General features: G+C 39.5%; 2 protein-coding genes and 1 long non-coding RNA gene across 5 annotated transcripts; all 3 read left to right on the forward strand.

Moving 5' to 3' along the window:
• Nucleotides 1–1,240: 1,240 nt before the first annotated feature.
• On the forward strand, nucleotides 1,241–4,366 carry dohh (deoxyhypusine hydroxylase/monooxygenase). 3 transcript variants are annotated; one of them, XM_042007063.1, is made up of 6 exons: nucleotides 1,241–1,345; nucleotides 1,761–1,867; nucleotides 1,972–2,139; nucleotides 3,032–3,108; nucleotides 3,489–3,744; nucleotides 3,945–4,366. In XM_042007063.1, exons 2-6 carry the CDS (start codon nucleotides 1,762–1,764, stop codon nucleotides 4,253–4,255), a joined length of 918 nt encoding a protein of 305 aa, XP_041862997.1. In that variant the 5' UTR covers nucleotides 1,241–1,345; nucleotide 1,761; the 3' UTR covers nucleotides 4,256–4,366. The 3 variants fall into 3 exon arrangements, with proteins under 3 accessions (XP_041862997.1, XP_041862996.1, XP_041862998.1); XM_042007062.1 differs by having other exon boundaries at nucleotides 1,242–1,345; nucleotides 1,758–1,867; XM_042007064.1 differs by lacking the exon at nucleotides 1,241–1,345 and adding an exon at nucleotides 1,394–1,609 and having other exon boundaries at nucleotides 1,758–1,867.
• Nucleotides 4,367–5,912: 1,546 nt separating this feature from the next.
• On the forward strand, nucleotides 5,913–6,692 carry LOC121653521. The gene is made up of 3 exons (XR_006012802.1): nucleotides 5,913–6,007; nucleotides 6,377–6,466; nucleotides 6,559–6,692. It is a non-coding gene; the product is annotated as an uncharacterized LOC121653521 (long non-coding RNA).
• A 1,266-nt stretch (nucleotides 6,693–7,958) lies between these two features.
• rsph4a (radial spoke head component 4A) lies at nucleotides 7,959–15,204 on the forward strand. Its single transcript, XM_042007061.1, has 7 exons — nucleotides 7,959–8,101; nucleotides 9,025–9,244; nucleotides 9,544–9,834; nucleotides 11,493–11,942; nucleotides 12,022–12,166; nucleotides 14,398–14,515; nucleotides 14,622–15,204. The coding sequence occupies exons 1-7, from the start codon at nucleotides 8,007–8,009 to the stop codon at nucleotides 14,854–14,856; spliced, it is 1,554 nt and encodes a 517-aa protein (XP_041862995.1). The 5' UTR covers nucleotides 7,959–8,006; the 3' UTR covers nucleotides 14,857–15,204.
• The last annotated feature ends 912 nt before the right edge of the window (nucleotides 15,205–16,116 follow it).

A 16,116-nucleotide genomic window follows, 5' to 3' on the forward strand; every position in this document is an offset into this window, starting at 1 on the left:
ACCAATTTAGGCTACTCAAACTTAACAGAAAGAAAAAATGACAGAAGTAGGCTACTCGGAAATTAATTACGTTTATTTAATCAATAACCACAATGGTGGGAATCAAAGACCAACTTCTTTATTTTCACCTATAACTGTAGCCTATTTATGGGGTCTTTACAGTGATTCAATTTTTCAAACTCGGCCAAGTGAATGAAACAATAGATTAACCTAAAACAATAGAAAATAAAATTAACTCCTTGGGCTGGGAGCATGTGCGCTTCCATTAAAACAATAAATAACCACAATGGTGCAAAAAAGATTCTGGCTTCTTTTTTCGTTTAACCTAGTAGCCAACTGCATTTACAAGATTTCTGTCTTAAACTCAGTCCAATGAATTTTTGTCTTCTAAATTGCTTCAACAGGTGTTCAGCGCGCAAAAAAGTTCTGACGTCACGTCCGCGAATATATCGCCTATCGCCATTTGCTGGACTGGCGATAGGCGATTGAAAAAAATTTACATATCGCCCAACCCTATTGTCTACTTTTTAGTAGACATGCTTACATGTCTAAATGTTTAAAACAGGGAATAGCTCGACTTCTTTTTTGTCTTCTGAAAACTGCAAGTCATTAAAGTCATCTATCCATTCTATTGACATCTCAGCTCAATGTCACACGTGAGTTTTTAGCTGCCTGACCTATATGCAAGATATTTGATCCACAAGATTCAAGATCCAAGGTGTGAATGGTGGTGAAAATTTGGAGAAGGGTCAAGGATGCATACGTGTCACGTGGGTAAGTCCCAATCTAAAAGAAATTATATATATATATATATATATATATATATATATATATATATATATATATATATATATATATATGAGAACAGTTCTCACATATGAATCACATCTTCCATAGGTCTGTCTGGTGGCTGAACCAAACTCCTATTTTGCACAGTCAAAGCTGATAAATCCATAAGTAAATATTTGCAGCTCCCAAACGGACTTCATTAAATGCAAACATGGCTATGTGACATTTCCAGCTTCACATCAAAGATAAATCTATCTCTGTCTAACACAGCCAATCAATCCAGTTTTTTGCATGCCCCACCCCCTCCCCCTCATTCTTGTATGATGAGGAGAGGATCTGACACTTCCTTACCAAAGGGGGGCATTCCCAACGACACTTAGAAGTTTATTGATGGAGAGGTGAAACATGTCATGTTTGAACTGTAGTGCTCGCTCCAGTCCAGTTGGTGGCGGTAATCTACCAATCTGTTATTTGCGAATCTCAAAGACAAGGGAGAGGAAGACGAAGAAGCTGCCGCAGCAGAGACTCCTCTCAACATCCTCAGCTGATTTATAAGGTTTGTTAGAATAACAACAGACTTCTCCATCGTTTCTAGCCGACAGTTTTTCCTCGTGAACTCTTTGTTGATTGAAAAGTTCAACCATAGAAATGACGCTCTGACACCGGAAGTGAGCAGCTGGCTTCAGAGGTGTGGGGTTATGTAGTCTCTCAGCTGGTTGAGCGCGTGCAGTCTGGTTGAAATGTGGCTCTTGTCTGTGTGGTTATGACACCACCAAAGCAGAGAAAAAGTTACTCCTCATCCAGAGGGACCTGGATAACCGTAATAAATTAAATCTGTTCTATTGTTTAGTTTCTGTAGACTGGATCATAACATTATCTTCACAATACTCATCCAAAAACTAAATAGAACCGGCTCCCGCCTGCTTCTAGTGTGAACAGGTTAGTAAACTGCCAGTCTCTCTGTGTAGCAGGATGGCTGATGCGGAGCAGGTGGTAGCAGTAGGACGGGTTCTGGTGGATCCAGGTGTGGACTTGCCCCAGCGCTTCAGGGCTTTATTTACACTGAAGAACCTTGGAGGTAAGCCTCACCCACAGTTCATTCTGATTGTCAGGAATATTCATAGCTCTGTAATAATGGAAACTTTATGAAAAACTAAAGAACTCAGAAAACTTAAATGTCAGGTGCTGAAGCTGTAGAATGGATCAGCAAGGCCTTCAGTGACGATTCAGCCTTACTGAAGCACGAGTTGGCCTACTGCCTGGGACAGATGCAGGACACGCGGGCCATCCCCACTTTAACTGCTGTCCTCAAAGATGAGAAGCAGGAGCCAATGGTCCGACATGAAGCAGGTAAACACACATCCTACCAATCACCCTGAAAGAGCACATTATTAATATGTATCCCAACATATGTGTGTTTTTAGGACTGTGCCAGGAAAGGGATTACTTTAAGATAAAATGCATAATCTCTCAAGTTGTTCTTATTGATTTATTTATCTATTTAATAATTTAGTAGCAAATAGTAGATTAATAGAGCTGCACTTTTATGCTTCAAATCCATTTTACAACATCTGAAAATAGTTCTTCTCTATCCAGATGGAAATGACGGAGTTTGCTAAACTCTTGATCACATATTTTTACTCAGTTTGAGACAGCTTTATTTTAGTGTAGTATTGTTATAGAGGAATGCTTTAGAGGATACTTAATTGTGGCCATAAACAAATGAAAGTGATCAGGACCGCATTAAAAACATAACGCATTTAACGAAGATAATTCATTAAATGCACCCATAGTGTACAAATTATGGCTTATATTACAGTAAGACTCTGCAAAATTAAGAATATGGGTGTTTTGTGTCCTTCCAGGTCAAGTGATTTCATTAATATCAGACTGAATTGCCAACCATTATACTCTATATTTAGCTTCAGTCTTAAAGATACTTAATTGTGGCCATAAACTTAATTGTGGCCAGCTTCCTGTCAGACCATAGTCAGAGGGTTAGAGTGGGAGACCGTACATGTAGCCATCAGCATCAGCACCGACTCCCCTCAGGGCTGCGTGACGAGCCCTCTGCTCTATACCCTCTACACATTTGACTGTACCTCTGCACACCACGGTAACACCATTGTCAAGTTTGCTGATGACACCACAGTCGTGGGGCTCATCTCTAATCCAGGACTCCTCTCACCCCGGTCACCACATGTTTAATCTGTGTGTCTCACTTTGTTTCCACTGTATGTAGGGGAGGCTCTAGGAGCCATTGGTGATCCTGTGGTTCTGGACCTACTGAAACAGTACAGTCAGGATCCTGTCATAGAGGTAGGCATATGATCCAAAACACGGGAGGCTGGAACAAAAACAAAAATGATGTTGTCTAGTGAGTACTACTGAATACACACGGTCTGATTTGAGTTGTTATTTATGCTGTGTTAAGCTGAAAAGTTAATGAAGCGTTGAGCTTGAGTTTCCTTCCTTTCCCATTCTAGCACTAAAACAGACCTGATGCAACAATAACTTGCTTTTCCATAAAAGTTAGATTTTTTATAAGCCCCACAATGAGTTATTCCAGCATATGAATTCTAGTTAATTTCTTCCTCTTGTCAGCAACCTTTCAGTGATAAAACAGCCCACGCACAACAGTCTCCTTTAGTAGGTCATATGTTTGTTCACCGTTACCCCCTGATGTCCGATCGGTTCAGGTTGCAGAGACGTGTCAGCTGGCTGTCCGTCGGTTGGAATGGATGCAGAGTGGTGGAGAGAACCAGTTGGAGGATGGAAGTACAGATAAGAACCCTTACTGCTCTGTAGACCCAGCCCCTCCAGCACTGAAGAAGAGTGTACCAGAGCTTCGGTCTGCTCTGCTTGATGAAAGTCTTCCACTGTTTGAACGCTACCGTGCCATGTTTGCCCTGCGGAACATTGGAACTGAGGAGGCGGTGGTGGCATTAGGAGACGGTACGGCATACTGGAGTTTCTTATTCCATCCGTGTCAACTGCACATTTTATGCATCTGTTCTCGAACTTTTTGTAACTTTGGCTCAGTTTTCTGCTCAGAGTTATGAATTTAAAATTTAAATACAGTTGTCAGCCCTCTAACCCTGTAAATTGTTAGTCTTCTCCATGCACAACAGTAAACTTTCACATCTTGTCTCTAGGCTTGCAGTGCTCCAGTGCCTTGTTCCGACATGAGATTGGCTACGTCCTTGGTCAGATGCAGCACCCAGCAGCAGTCCCGGCCCTGAGGGCAGCTTTGGAGCGTTCTGGAGAGAACCCCATGGTCCGACACGAGGCAGCAGAGGCTCTTGGCTCCATTGGAAAAGAGGAGTGTCTGGCTGTGCTCCAGTGTTACCGTAAAGACAAAGAACGTGTTGTCAAGGAGAGCTGTGAAGTTGCTCTTGACATGTTGGAGTACGAGAACAGTGACCAGTTCCAGTATGCAGATGGGCTGGTCCGGTTGCAGGGTTAACTCAAAATTTATTTAAAACCTGAAAATCTGCATAAGGCTTACTGTTGAGGATTTGTTGCTGTACTGGGACTGTTGTAAAATACAAATATTCAATAAATATTCTTCACCAAGTGGATTAAGGACTTCTCCTAAAAAATGAATGGATATTTTTACACTGTCTGGCCAAAAGAAAAAGTTGCCACCTGGATTTAACTAATTACTGCATGGGTGATTTTCTTTCAGCTGGCAGCAAGTTATTTAAGCACAAGTGATGGAATAAGTATTTTCTCATTTCTTAAACAACCATGTAGAAAGACACATTTAATGGTCGTGGAAAAGTTGTTAGTCTGTTTTAGAAGGGTCAAATAATTGGCATGCATCAAGCAGAGCTAATGTCTAAGGAAAAAACATCTAAGGAGATTGGGTTAAGAACTGTCTTTGAGGAGGAAATGTGGTCAGAAAAAAACCCTGAATAATGGTGATTAGTGATCACTTAAATGTTTTGTGAAATCAAATAGAAAAACACCAGTAGAACTCGGGGCTATGTTTATTACTGAAAGTAAGAGCATTTCCACATGCATGATGCAAAGGGAATTCAAGGGATTGGGACTGAGCAGCTGTGTAGCCAGAAGAAGTAAATAAAAACAAAATCACTAATCAGTGAGGCTAACTGGAGAAAAAGATTTCAGTTTTGCTAGGAATCATGAAGATATGACTCAGGAGCAATGGAAGAAGGGCATGTGGTCTGATGAGTCCAGATATACCTTGCTCCAGAGTAATCCGTGCATCTGGGTAAGAAGAAAGGCAGATGAAGTGATGCAGCCATCATGCCTTGTGTCTGCTGTACAAACCTGTGGGGGCAGTGCTATGATCTGGTGTTGCTGCAGTTGGTCAGGTCTAGGTTCAGCAACAGTATGTGTCCAAAGAATGAACTCAGATGGCTACTTAAATATACTGAATGTTTTTTTTTTTTTTCTTCCCTGGTGGGACCGGTATATTCCATGCTGACAATGCCAAGATTCATCGGGATCAGAATGTGAAAGAGTGCATGGAGCATGAGACATCATTTTCACATGGATTGGCCACAACAAAATCCAGACTTGAACCTCACTGACAATTTTTGTCATGACCACCATGCAGCTCATGACGGGGGACTGAACTGAAGAAGAAAATGAAGATCATATAGAATCTGCTGGTTTCCTCAGTATAGCAGCTTTGTAATAAATTATATTTCACACTAAATTAAAATTCATTTGACAAATTGCTTACAATAAATTTAACTTAATTGGATTTAACTTTATCTTTGAAAGTGCACTGAGATTACTTTTGTTGTGATTTGTTGCTGTATGAATAAAATCTAAATGTCTGGTGCCCTCTACACAGCATTCTATGGTACTCTGAGTTTCTTATGAGAGTGAGGCCATGGCTTCTGTCATCGATAGGCTGTATCTACCTGGATCTGCTTGTATCCTTACATAGCACAGTATGGAGAAAAACTTTCTGATCTCTGTAAAATTTGGTGCTGAAACCAATATCGAATAGATGTGTTGTTTAAATGCAGAAAAATTATACCAAGGTGTGACTTATTGACTTGTAACCTAACACTATCAGATTTTAGTCATCACCTGGTGCAATAGAGTAAACACGCAGCAGTCAGTGAGATTTTCTCCAGACACAAAAAGCCTTTTAGGTGGTCCTGATGTCCACGGTGATGATCCCGTTGTCATTAAACGACAGATAAAAAAGCAAATACCTTCATTGGCACAAGCAAAAGTGAGTTTATTCTGTTATTGCTGCTAGCATTTCTCTGTATATGAAACCCTCCATAATAACTACTATCCTGTTGAAAGGTTCATTGCTGCTTATGTTCAAGTTTTACTGCAGATCAGTGAACGCTTTTCATCAGAATTTTAATCCAGTTCTCTTGTCTTACAGAGAAATTTATTTCACTGGCAGAAAAAAGACCCTTGAAGAAGTTAATTCCCATTACCATACTCAAATATGTTGTAATAAATGCAACAAAACCCACCAATATTTCCAACCACAAGAAACTAACATTCTGGACTTGCCTGTACAGAATCTTATTTACACAAGATCTATGTTAATGATCATTTTACTGATGTCTTGGGTTGAATATTATAGTATTCAACCTTTTTCTCAAAGACAAAGAATGTCCAGAAGATGACTGAGATGGGTCACTATATGGATGTCAGTGTTCAGCCTGCAAGAAAAGTGAGCAAATAATCAGGTTCATAATAACAGCAACATATGCTTACTATCAAGGCTTCTCCTCTTATTTCCTTAATGTTCCTTTTCCCCTTCAGCAAAAGTCCCTTAAAGAAGTGACTCTGTCTGCAGACGGAGCAGAGGATAGACCTCTCCAAAAGATGGTGCGCGTGATCCGAGGTGACAGCCTCTGCTCCTCCGATACATCCTATGACTCTTCACCCATCAGCTCTGATCTTGAGGTGGTAAATATGGAATGATCATGAGTAAACTAGTCAATCAGAGCAAAATGCAAACATCAGTAGATCCAATGCAATATATATATATATTAACTTCTGAGAGTTATTAACTATATCAAAGTAGTGCAGCAGTGTATACTTATATAAATTGATCACATATCTGCCTCTTGTCTTCAAATTCTGCAGCCTTGGTTGTGATATTTTCAAGAATGTGTTTGTTTTTGGCTAATTTGGTTAGTAAAAGATCTCAGTTTCAAGTCTGTCATCAAATGAAGTCACAAGATGCATTTTTGACTAAGTGCCACTAGGTGGTGACAGCACATGTTTAAAAAATTGCAGAAGTACTGTAGAAGTATAAATGAATATCACGGGTGTCTGACTGCTGCTGCTGGAGTCATGTCACCTCAGACGAACTGTTGTAATAACTTCCGTCTGTAGACAAGAAATATTTCTGACAAATACAGATGAAGATGCCAGAGATATTTCTGAAAATGGGATGGCTGCAGTAAGGACTGGCTTCTAGCAGGCCAAATCGTTTAGGCAAAACAGAAGGAAAACTTATCAGTGACCCCGTACAGATAACCACACAAATGAACAGAGAATGTATTCAAAGGCTGTATCTGTGTTTTTTTCTTCTCAGAAAGGAAACAGAGGATGATGAAGAAGAAAAGCAGGCAGCATCTCCTGGCTGTAGGTGTATTGATGGTAGTTGCTGGAGGCTTCCTGAAGTCCAGAATCACTGATCCTCCAGTGATGAAGCCTGTCAGAGAAAGGAGACTGCTGCGAGTCCTTAAGTGTCCAGTTGGAGTCTTTTAATGGTGTGGCTGTATGCACAAATGTGTATTGTGGCTCATGTAATCATTGCTGGAACATTTTGACAGTGCATTCATTTTACTTTCAGTGTGGACAATGTATAGTCTTAAATAATTATAATACATATTATATAATAAGATTGAATGACATCAGTTTTTGCAGTCAGGTTCTGTCTGGTTTGCAGCTAACATGATTAAAAACTCAACCCTGTCTAATTACAGGAAAACAATGAAATCCTTGGTTACATACTTGATCTGCTGCCCCTCGTCATTGCCTGTACCTCCAGGTTCCCTGCACTCTGCAGAGCAGAGTGTAAAACTACATAATGCCCTTTATTCACACGACTGTCCCGCTCGGCCATTCACGCAAAGTGTTTCCGGTTTGGTGTCAGCCCTAGCAACCACTCTGTTGTGGTAACCATAGCAACCGTTGTAAACTAAGTACCAGTTACCGTTTGCCCTCTCTGGAGTTAGACCGGCCCGCAGTGGAAGAGGATGGACCCTCCGGTCGTAGACCAAGACAGCAGGCAGCAGGCTGCCGCGTTTAAAGCTTTCTTAATGAAAAGCAGCCCGAAGAGCAACTCAAATCTGTAAGTTCCGTCTTTCTGCTGTAGTACTGGAGTCTGTAGTCTGTTAGCTTACATGGTTTATCGATCTATTGCTGCTTCATCCCGTTTTCTGAAGACCTGAATGTTGCGCTCCACTCATAAAATAGCCTTAGTCACATTACTAAGTTCAGGTACACGTGGCATTTGGTATCCTAATGTAGTATGATTTATGTTTCCTCAAGTTCTGTAAGATTAATTGATGTCATGTGTATATGAAATGTACTATTTTTCCTGGGCGGAAGGATATGTGTGGACCGTTGGTCCCGGGGAGACGTTTAGAATTGAAGTGCTCTCTTGAGCGTTGGAAGAGAAATAAACACCTGTCCCGCAGAGTTGATCCCTCTCCGTGTGCTGAGTTTCCCACGTCCATCTACGGACTTGTAACACCCATCAACAACGCAAGAATAGATGTGTTACACTAACATGGTGTAAGAAAGAAGTATTTTATGTCCCCCATCCTTCAACACAGCCTGTGATCTGCCATGAACTGTAACTTGCACAAAGTCTGGGCTAAATGAACCACAATCTCTTGACAATTTTAATAGTCATATGTGATTATATATATTTTTTGTAATCATAAATGTGAAAACAGAATAAAAATTAAGTTAAAATGTAACTTAATTAACTTATCAAACATTTGTATGCATAAAACTGTTTACACATATTAAAACAATAACCCAAACATAAAGAGTCAAAAATATTTATAAAATGATGAACATGAGTGATCTGAAAGGGGAAACATTTATCATTTAGGAGAGCTGTGGCCCCTTAAATTCTCCTTCAACTTGTTTAAAGTTAATTTTAACTCTAAGCTCCTTGAAATTCTGGGACATTAACTAGTACCATTGTTTCTGGTGATATTGTAATCTGGAATCCTTCACTGATTATGTTTTACATTGTCTCAGCTATGACCACCTTACCCACCTGCTGACAAAGGTGATGAATGAGCGTCCAGATAACGTGGTGGATGTGTTTGAGGAAATGAGTCTGAATGTGAAGCTGGGTTTATTTCAAGACATGCAGAGTACCTTGCGAGACCTTCCACAAACTTCAGCTGCTGAGATGTTGGCTGAGCAGCAACGTCTACTGTTTTCTCGGCCAGAAGTAGACCAGGAGGATGAAATGGTACTGTCTGTGTATGCTTCTTCTGAGCATTGTCTGCAACATGTTTCAGATTTATTGAGGCCATCTTAGCTGTATTTTATTGACTATTGTCACACTGCATTTTTTTTCTTTCGCCATAGAGGTCTTTAGTGAGATTATAATGAGTCATGACAGTATTATTAATCTTGTGGAGTTGCTTACAAAGTACATTATCATTATAATATTGACTAAACATTTTTTCACCTAAACAAATCTGAAAACATATACAGTATGTTTAGCTGAATTTACTTTATGTGGCACTTATCTGTGGTCCTCATCAGATAGAGTCAGCTCTTCCTAATCTCAATGAGATTAGCTTCTACCTGGAACAAGCTGGGGTTGGTCTGGGCAGAGAAGAGATGCAGAGGATCTTTCTTGCAGTCAAACATCTTGTAGAGTCACAAGGCCTGCCACGATGTCGACTATGGGGCAAGATTTTGGGAATAGAGAGCAACTACATTGTTGCTGAAGCTGAATACAGAGAAGGAGATGAAGAGTATGAACAGACCACAGAAGAAATACTTGCGGAAGAGGACAAGGAGGGTGATGCTTGGGAGAATGAGGGAAATGAGGTGAGAAAAAGTACAGAATATATTAAAGTCTGAGTATTTGGTCATTTTGTCTCTGCATAACCCAATGCTGAATTTGAGGAAAAACTGTCATCATGTATTTGTATTAAATGTTATCATTCAGTAATATTACACTCTTCCCAACACAATTAGCAGAAGAGTTTCAGAACAGTCTCAGTCTTGGATAGCCATGGTGTTGCATTTCCTATTCTATATGTTGTCCCATGTATCTGTAGACATCCACCTCTTTTTCCAGGGTAGATAATAATGATTTTCTTACTCCTGTTCCTCCTAAAATGTACACTCGTCTTTTTTGTTTAGTTCGTGTTCAAAATTAAGTGATTCTGCATCATCCCACAAATTTATTGACCAGTTGACTTGTGTTAAAAGAATTTGGCAAATCTAAGAGCATTATCCTAACAGTGCTGACTAATTTGTCCAGATGAAGTAGGTGACAGCATCTAATATTATCGAATTCTTCATAAAAAAGTGCCCCAACATTTTTTTTGTTACAAAATGTGTAAAACCAAGTTAAAATATTCAGACTACTCTTTTACATTATCATAACTATGTGGACATAAATGTGACCTGCCCATATTGACAGACCACCCTCATCATAAAGAATAAGAACCTTCCAGAAGTTGTGGTTTTTGGAAAAATCCAAATTCACAGGATGTATCTCTCAAAACAACCTCCTGCTTCTCATTTGAGCTGAAACAAAGAGCTGAACGCAGCAAAGAAGCAAAATAAAATTTTAAAGTAAATTAAAAATGCAAAATAAAAACAAACAAAAGCAGTAAAACGATAAAACACTAAGAACCAATAAAAACAAGAGTCTCATGCTAGATCGAAGGCCATGTCATAAAAATGAGTCTCCGGGCAGGTTTTAAAAATGAACATCGATGGGGCTTCTCTAACCTGTAGCGGCAAAGACTTCCACAGTTTCCACCGAAAAGGCTCTATCCCCTCTGAGCTTCCACCTAGAGCTCGGTACATGGGAAAAGCAGCTCAGCGAGGTACAGTGGGGTCAGACCATATAAGGATATAATAACAAATAAAAGATTACAGCCTGTTGACAAGAGTATGGCACTCATGCTTAATGTCACTCAGGCTTTCCACTGATTGTTGTTGACTGTGTGACGTCGACTGTGTGTTTGTTTGTATATAGAGCAGGTGATCATTGGAGACGTGTGTTAGTGCCAGATGTGAACAGGCCCTTTATTTACCTTATTTCAATAACATTTAACTTAACTGTTTTCCTAAACATTGTCTCCTGTTACACCAAATGCATCATATCTAATACATAAGTTTCTGAGCTCTTGGCTCTAACCACAGAATCTGTATGTTTCTTAATATCCTGTTTTATACAGTTTGACATGTCTTCTGCCCTACGGTGGATTTATTGATCTTCTCCAGTTTAAAATCATCCTGAAGAATTCATTTTTAAAACGGTTGCCTGCAAACTTTATGCAAATGGGTAAACATAAAAAATGGATGTTTTTTGTTTAAATCCAATCCAATAAACGTTCAGTTAACAAAATCTATTAATTATAAATATATAGATTATAATTTTCATCTGTCAAGCGGTCCAGGGTTATGTTTAAGAAGTGAGATGAATCCTCTGTGAAGGATTTATCTAATCTTTGGTGTCTTCATTTCAGATGGACCCCCTTTCCAAGTCAATCTATAAACCCCCCCCTCTGGCACCAAAAGAGGCCATAGGAACAGGTACCAACAAGTTTGTGTACTATGTATGCAAAGAGCCTGGTCTTCCTTGGGTAAAGCTTCCTTCAGTGAGTCCAGTTCAGATCACTACAGCTCGAAAGATTCTTAGATTCTTCACTGGAAGACTGGACGCACCAGTTGAGAGCTACCCACCTTTTCCTGGGAATGAAGCCAACTATCTGAGAGCACAAATTGCTCGAATCTCTGCCGGCACACAGGTCAGCCCTAGTGGCTACTACCAGGTTAGGGAGGAAGAAGCTGATGAGGAAGATGGGGTTAATCAGGACAGCTGTGAGGTGAATCTTGATTTTGAGGGCCTTCCAGTTGGTGAAATGAGTGAATCTTTGTCCACCTGGGTGCATCATGTTCAGCACATCCTGCAGCAGGTACGACTCTGGTCTGTGCAACAACTGGACATTTTACATTGTCATGTTCAGAAATTTAATGTGAGGAAATTGGCTTCAGGGTCGCTGCACCTGGGTTAACCTAAATTTGAAACCCGAGGATGACTCCAATGAGGAAGCAGAGGCTGATGAGATGAAAGAGGAGCCTGATGAGCCGGAACCAGAAGTTGGACCCCCTCTGCTCACTCCTCTCTCCCAAGATGCAGGTGAGACCTTTTACATCCAAAACCATCATTTTTATAGTTTCAGTTTGACTACTGCATTCCCTCCAACAGTGCCCCTGGCCTTTTTGGCTGGGTTTTTGTAAATTAACATTTTTTTTTTTTTTTTGTTTTAAATGTTTAACAGGACACCAAAAAGGCAGACTTTCTGCTTTGATTTGGGTGTTTACACATGTAAACTGGAACTCAGGAATTAACACTTTAGGTCTCTTTCACTGTCTCACAAGTTATTCGATAATGCACATTATTTCCATGAACAGGTTGTGAACTGAACTACTCCAGTGTAGGATTTTCTTTGATTCAGCGGTGACTGCTGGGAGATTAAAGTAGTACTTTCTGACCTTAAAAACGTGTTTCTGACTCATTCTGATGGCACAGTGGCATTTGTCATGTATATTCCTGTTGCCGTCATTGCCCAGCAGCATCCTGTGGCTAGGAAACCACTCCTGCACCAATTTTTTTACAGCCTTTAAAAATACAGTTAAGTTGCACTTTGAGCATTGCATCACTTGCCAGCAACTGGATATCAATACACTGACTGTTTTGAAAGTCCACCGTGGATGATTCATTAAAGAGACAAAAGGGAACATTGTCAGAAGAAAAGAAAGACAGAAAGGGACAGAGCAAGAAATAAGACAAGAGTCGACATGGGACTGACTTTTCGGAATACAGGTATGATGCAAGATGGACACAGAATTAGCCATTGTGAAGAGGAAACTCACTGAGAAAATCTGCCAAAGTTCAGCAGTGCTCCTTTAAAAGTAGACAAAACTACAGTTTACAATCATTCCCAACAGAGGTTTACCAACAGAGGATGTGATTGAAGCAACATTATATGAGCTTATGACCTTAAAAGTCTGTTTCTGACTCATTTTGATGGCACACTGACATTCATTATGCATGCTCTTGGAGCCGTTGTTGCCTAGCAGCATCCCAAGGCTGAGAAACTGTGCTTTACAACTTTTTTTTCCCCCCATCCTGGTACATCATGTAACAGTTGCATTTTGATTTACGGCACCATGTCATACACCAGCGTCTGAATATGAACACATTTCTGTTTTGAACATGCATCGTGGCTGATTCAGCCATGAAATGTAGGAGGGCATTACTGAAAGAGTGAGATAAAGATAGAGAGAAAGTGACAGAGCAAGAAATAAGGCAAGAGTCAACATCAGACTGGTGTATACTGGCTGGAGAGCGAGCTCCGAGAACAGACAGGATGCAAGACAGATGCCGAATTAGCCTTTGTTAGGGGGCACCTTGTAAAAATCTGCCAAAATTAAGTAGCATTGCTTTAAAGAAGCTGGTATTAAAACAAAAAAGCAGTTACAAAGAAAGACTTTATAATAAGTTCTATAGACTTCAGCAGACTTCAGTGGAGGATGGAAGAATGGAGAACATGCTGCTACCTTCCTGTGATTTATGGTGAATAATATGTCATTATTTTATGTAAGTGTGCTGCTTGCATTATTTTAACTTCTGAAAACAACCTCACGTCAGATAAATATGATGATAACAATTAATAATGCCATGACATGTTGTGTTCCTAACAAGTATGGAAACACAACACACTATTGGTCCCCCAGATACTGGTCCAACATGACACACTTCAGTCAGGTAGGCTTTGTGAAAATCATCCTTTAATGTCACACTGTTACATCAGTGTGACCTGTAAGTTAATAAATATATGACAGGCTACTAAGATGGTCTCTGATAAGGTTTGTTGTTGTTTCTACCTCATGGCATCTTTGCTTTGTATGTAATGTAAAGTTTATTAGCAGACTTTGGTCCATATTTTTCTCAGATTCACTTACAAAACTAAACCAGATTTTTCACAATGTTATAATACTGTTCTTTTGTTTGTTTGTTTTTTTCTGAATAAACTGTCTGAGCTACACATTGTTTCATTTTTTTTCTAAATTATTGGCCGTTACTGTTAGTGTTAGGATGAATAAGGGTATCATAAAGATGACGGGGTTACTCTGGAAAACAAATTATTGTTTTTTGTAAATTATCTCAATTATTTTCAGAGTTGGTGTCTTACACAATTAAGTGATGCAAATGATGAATGTTACTCAGACATATTATTTGAAGCAGACAGGTGATATAGTTCTTAGATAAAAAACCTTTATGAATTCATTACCTTAATTACCTCCACTTCTGAAATCACATTGATGTTCTTGAAGTATTTCACTGTTAATATCTGTGTCTTTCAGAAATCTTCAACATTTCTCCCTGGAGCTCCAGGCTGTCCTCCACCCTCATCCCTCAGCATGCAGTAGCTGTGTTGCATTCTAACCTCTGGCCAGGGGCGCATGCATATGCTGTTGAAAAGTAAATTCAGAATTCATAAAACTGTTTAGACTTCCATTGACTTCCCACTGCATACTGAAGGAAGGGCTGGAGCTCACCTATACTCGTGTTTTCTCTTGTAATGCAGGAAGTTTGAGAACATATATGTAGGATGGGGTCTGAAGTGTACATGGGCAGTCTGCAGCCCACCACTGCCCCCACCACCGCAAAAAGAATATCACCGTGGACCTGAGATCACAGAGACCCTGAACCCTTTACTGGACGAGGAGCAAGCAAATGAAGAAGCTTTGGAGGAGCAGCAATCTGCCCAGGAGGAGTTGGAGGAAGAGGAGGAGGAAGAGGAAGAAGAAGATGACGATTAACAGAATTTCTAAAGTATTTTTATGTCCCTGAACAAATGTTTGAGTTTATTCAGCAACATGCCTAGATACTGCATTTTAGAAAGACAAGTAAGTTTAATAATAGCCTTCACAAAATTTAAAAGAACAAATGTTGGACAAAAAAACAAAAAGATATAAACCTGAAAACATAAAAGAAAATAAACATAAAATGTTTCCAACTTTAAAAGGTGTAAATGCTTATTACAAATTACATCGGATATAGTCAGTCAGTCATTACAGTAAATGGTTTTGATGTCTCTGTTGAACCACCGGAGTGGCTTTGTGGTCATCTAAGATAGGTCCTGAGGAGATCAAGTTGATCTCAAACAGAACTATGACCAGAGCTTTTACAGACTGATCATTCAGCCTTTGTCTTCTGCCTCAGTCTCCACAGTAACAGTCCGGATTGTTCTCCACTTGTTTCTGATATCCCACATTTGAGTTATATCTTCTTTTCTGGTCCTTAACAACTACATGTTGGCTGTCCAGTTGCAAAGCGACACAAGAACTGATATTGTTTTCTACCAGTAAACAATGGGAAATAAAATTAAAATGATCACATAAAAGTTCAATTTAAAAATAGAAGAAAAGGGAGATTTTCTGCTAGCTGTTTGCATCATCTTACAGCTCTAGATGACGTTACAATAATAAACAGAGTACCAACAGGAGAAAATTGCAGGAGATTTTGGGACTATCGACATGTTTATCTGTGTTGTTTACTCCACAGAAGCAAAGTTACAACTTACACCTTGTTGCAAAGGGGATTCGTTTGGCTTTCTAATGATACATAATACAAAAACAGCTGGTATAATTAAATAGGAGAAACAACCAAACAAACACACATTTCCCTACTTTTTGTGCTAAGTTTGTGTTAATTTCAGCATTAGGAATGTGGAGTGTATTGCAAATTTTGAGCAGACAGGTCTAATAGTGCTTGCATGAATGCAGTCCATTTACATATTTTCAAATGTTTCCAAAAGTAAATATATAAATCTGCCTCAATTGACCTTGAGTCATAACTAGTTAGTGTTTGCAAATCTTCCACAGCTGCTCTGTAAGTAAGAGTATTGAAATTGAGAGAGAGAGAGCGAGAGAGGCTAAAGGAGTTATAGAAGAAGATTATTCATAGTGTGCAAATTATGGCTCAGATTACAATAAGACTATGCAAAAACAAGATATAATGAGCTATTTTATGTACTTTGGGACCAAGGTTAAAAAATTAAGCAGTTTTCCTTTAGATGC

Source organism: Melanotaenia boesemani, chromosome 14 (assembly GCF_017639745.1).
Source record: "Melanotaenia boesemani isolate fMelBoe1 chromosome 14, fMelBoe1.pri, whole genome shotgun sequence".
NCBI lineage: Eukaryota > Metazoa > Chordata > Actinopteri > Atheriniformes > Melanotaeniidae > Melanotaenia > Melanotaenia boesemani.

Excerpts from the sequence above, each read along its gene's own strand:
- dohh (XM_042007063.1), top strand. The coding sequence starts at position 1,762 with ATGGCTGATGCGGAGCAGGTGGTAGCAGTAGGACGGGTTCTGGTGGAT. Across the intron at positions 3,109-3,488 it reads GTCAGGATCCTGTCATAGAG|GTTGCAGAGACGTGTCAGCT; the intron begins GTAGGCATATGA and ends CGATCGGTTCAG. Across the intron at positions 3,745-3,944 it reads GGTGGTGGCATTAGGAGACG|GCTTGCAGTGCTCCAGTGCC; the intron begins GTACGGCATACT and ends TCTTGTCTCTAG.
- rsph4a (XM_042007061.1), top strand. The coding sequence starts at position 8,007 with ATGGACCCTCCGGTCGTAGACCAAGACAGCAGGCAGCAGGCTGCCGCG. Across the intron at positions 8,102-9,024 it reads CCGAAGAGCAACTCAAATCT|CTATGACCACCTTACCCACC; the intron begins GTAAGTTCCGTC and ends ACATTGTCTCAG. Across the intron at positions 9,835-11,492 it reads GGGAGAATGAGGGAAATGAG|ATGGACCCCCTTTCCAAGTC; the intron begins GTGAGAAAAAGT and ends TCTTCATTTCAG.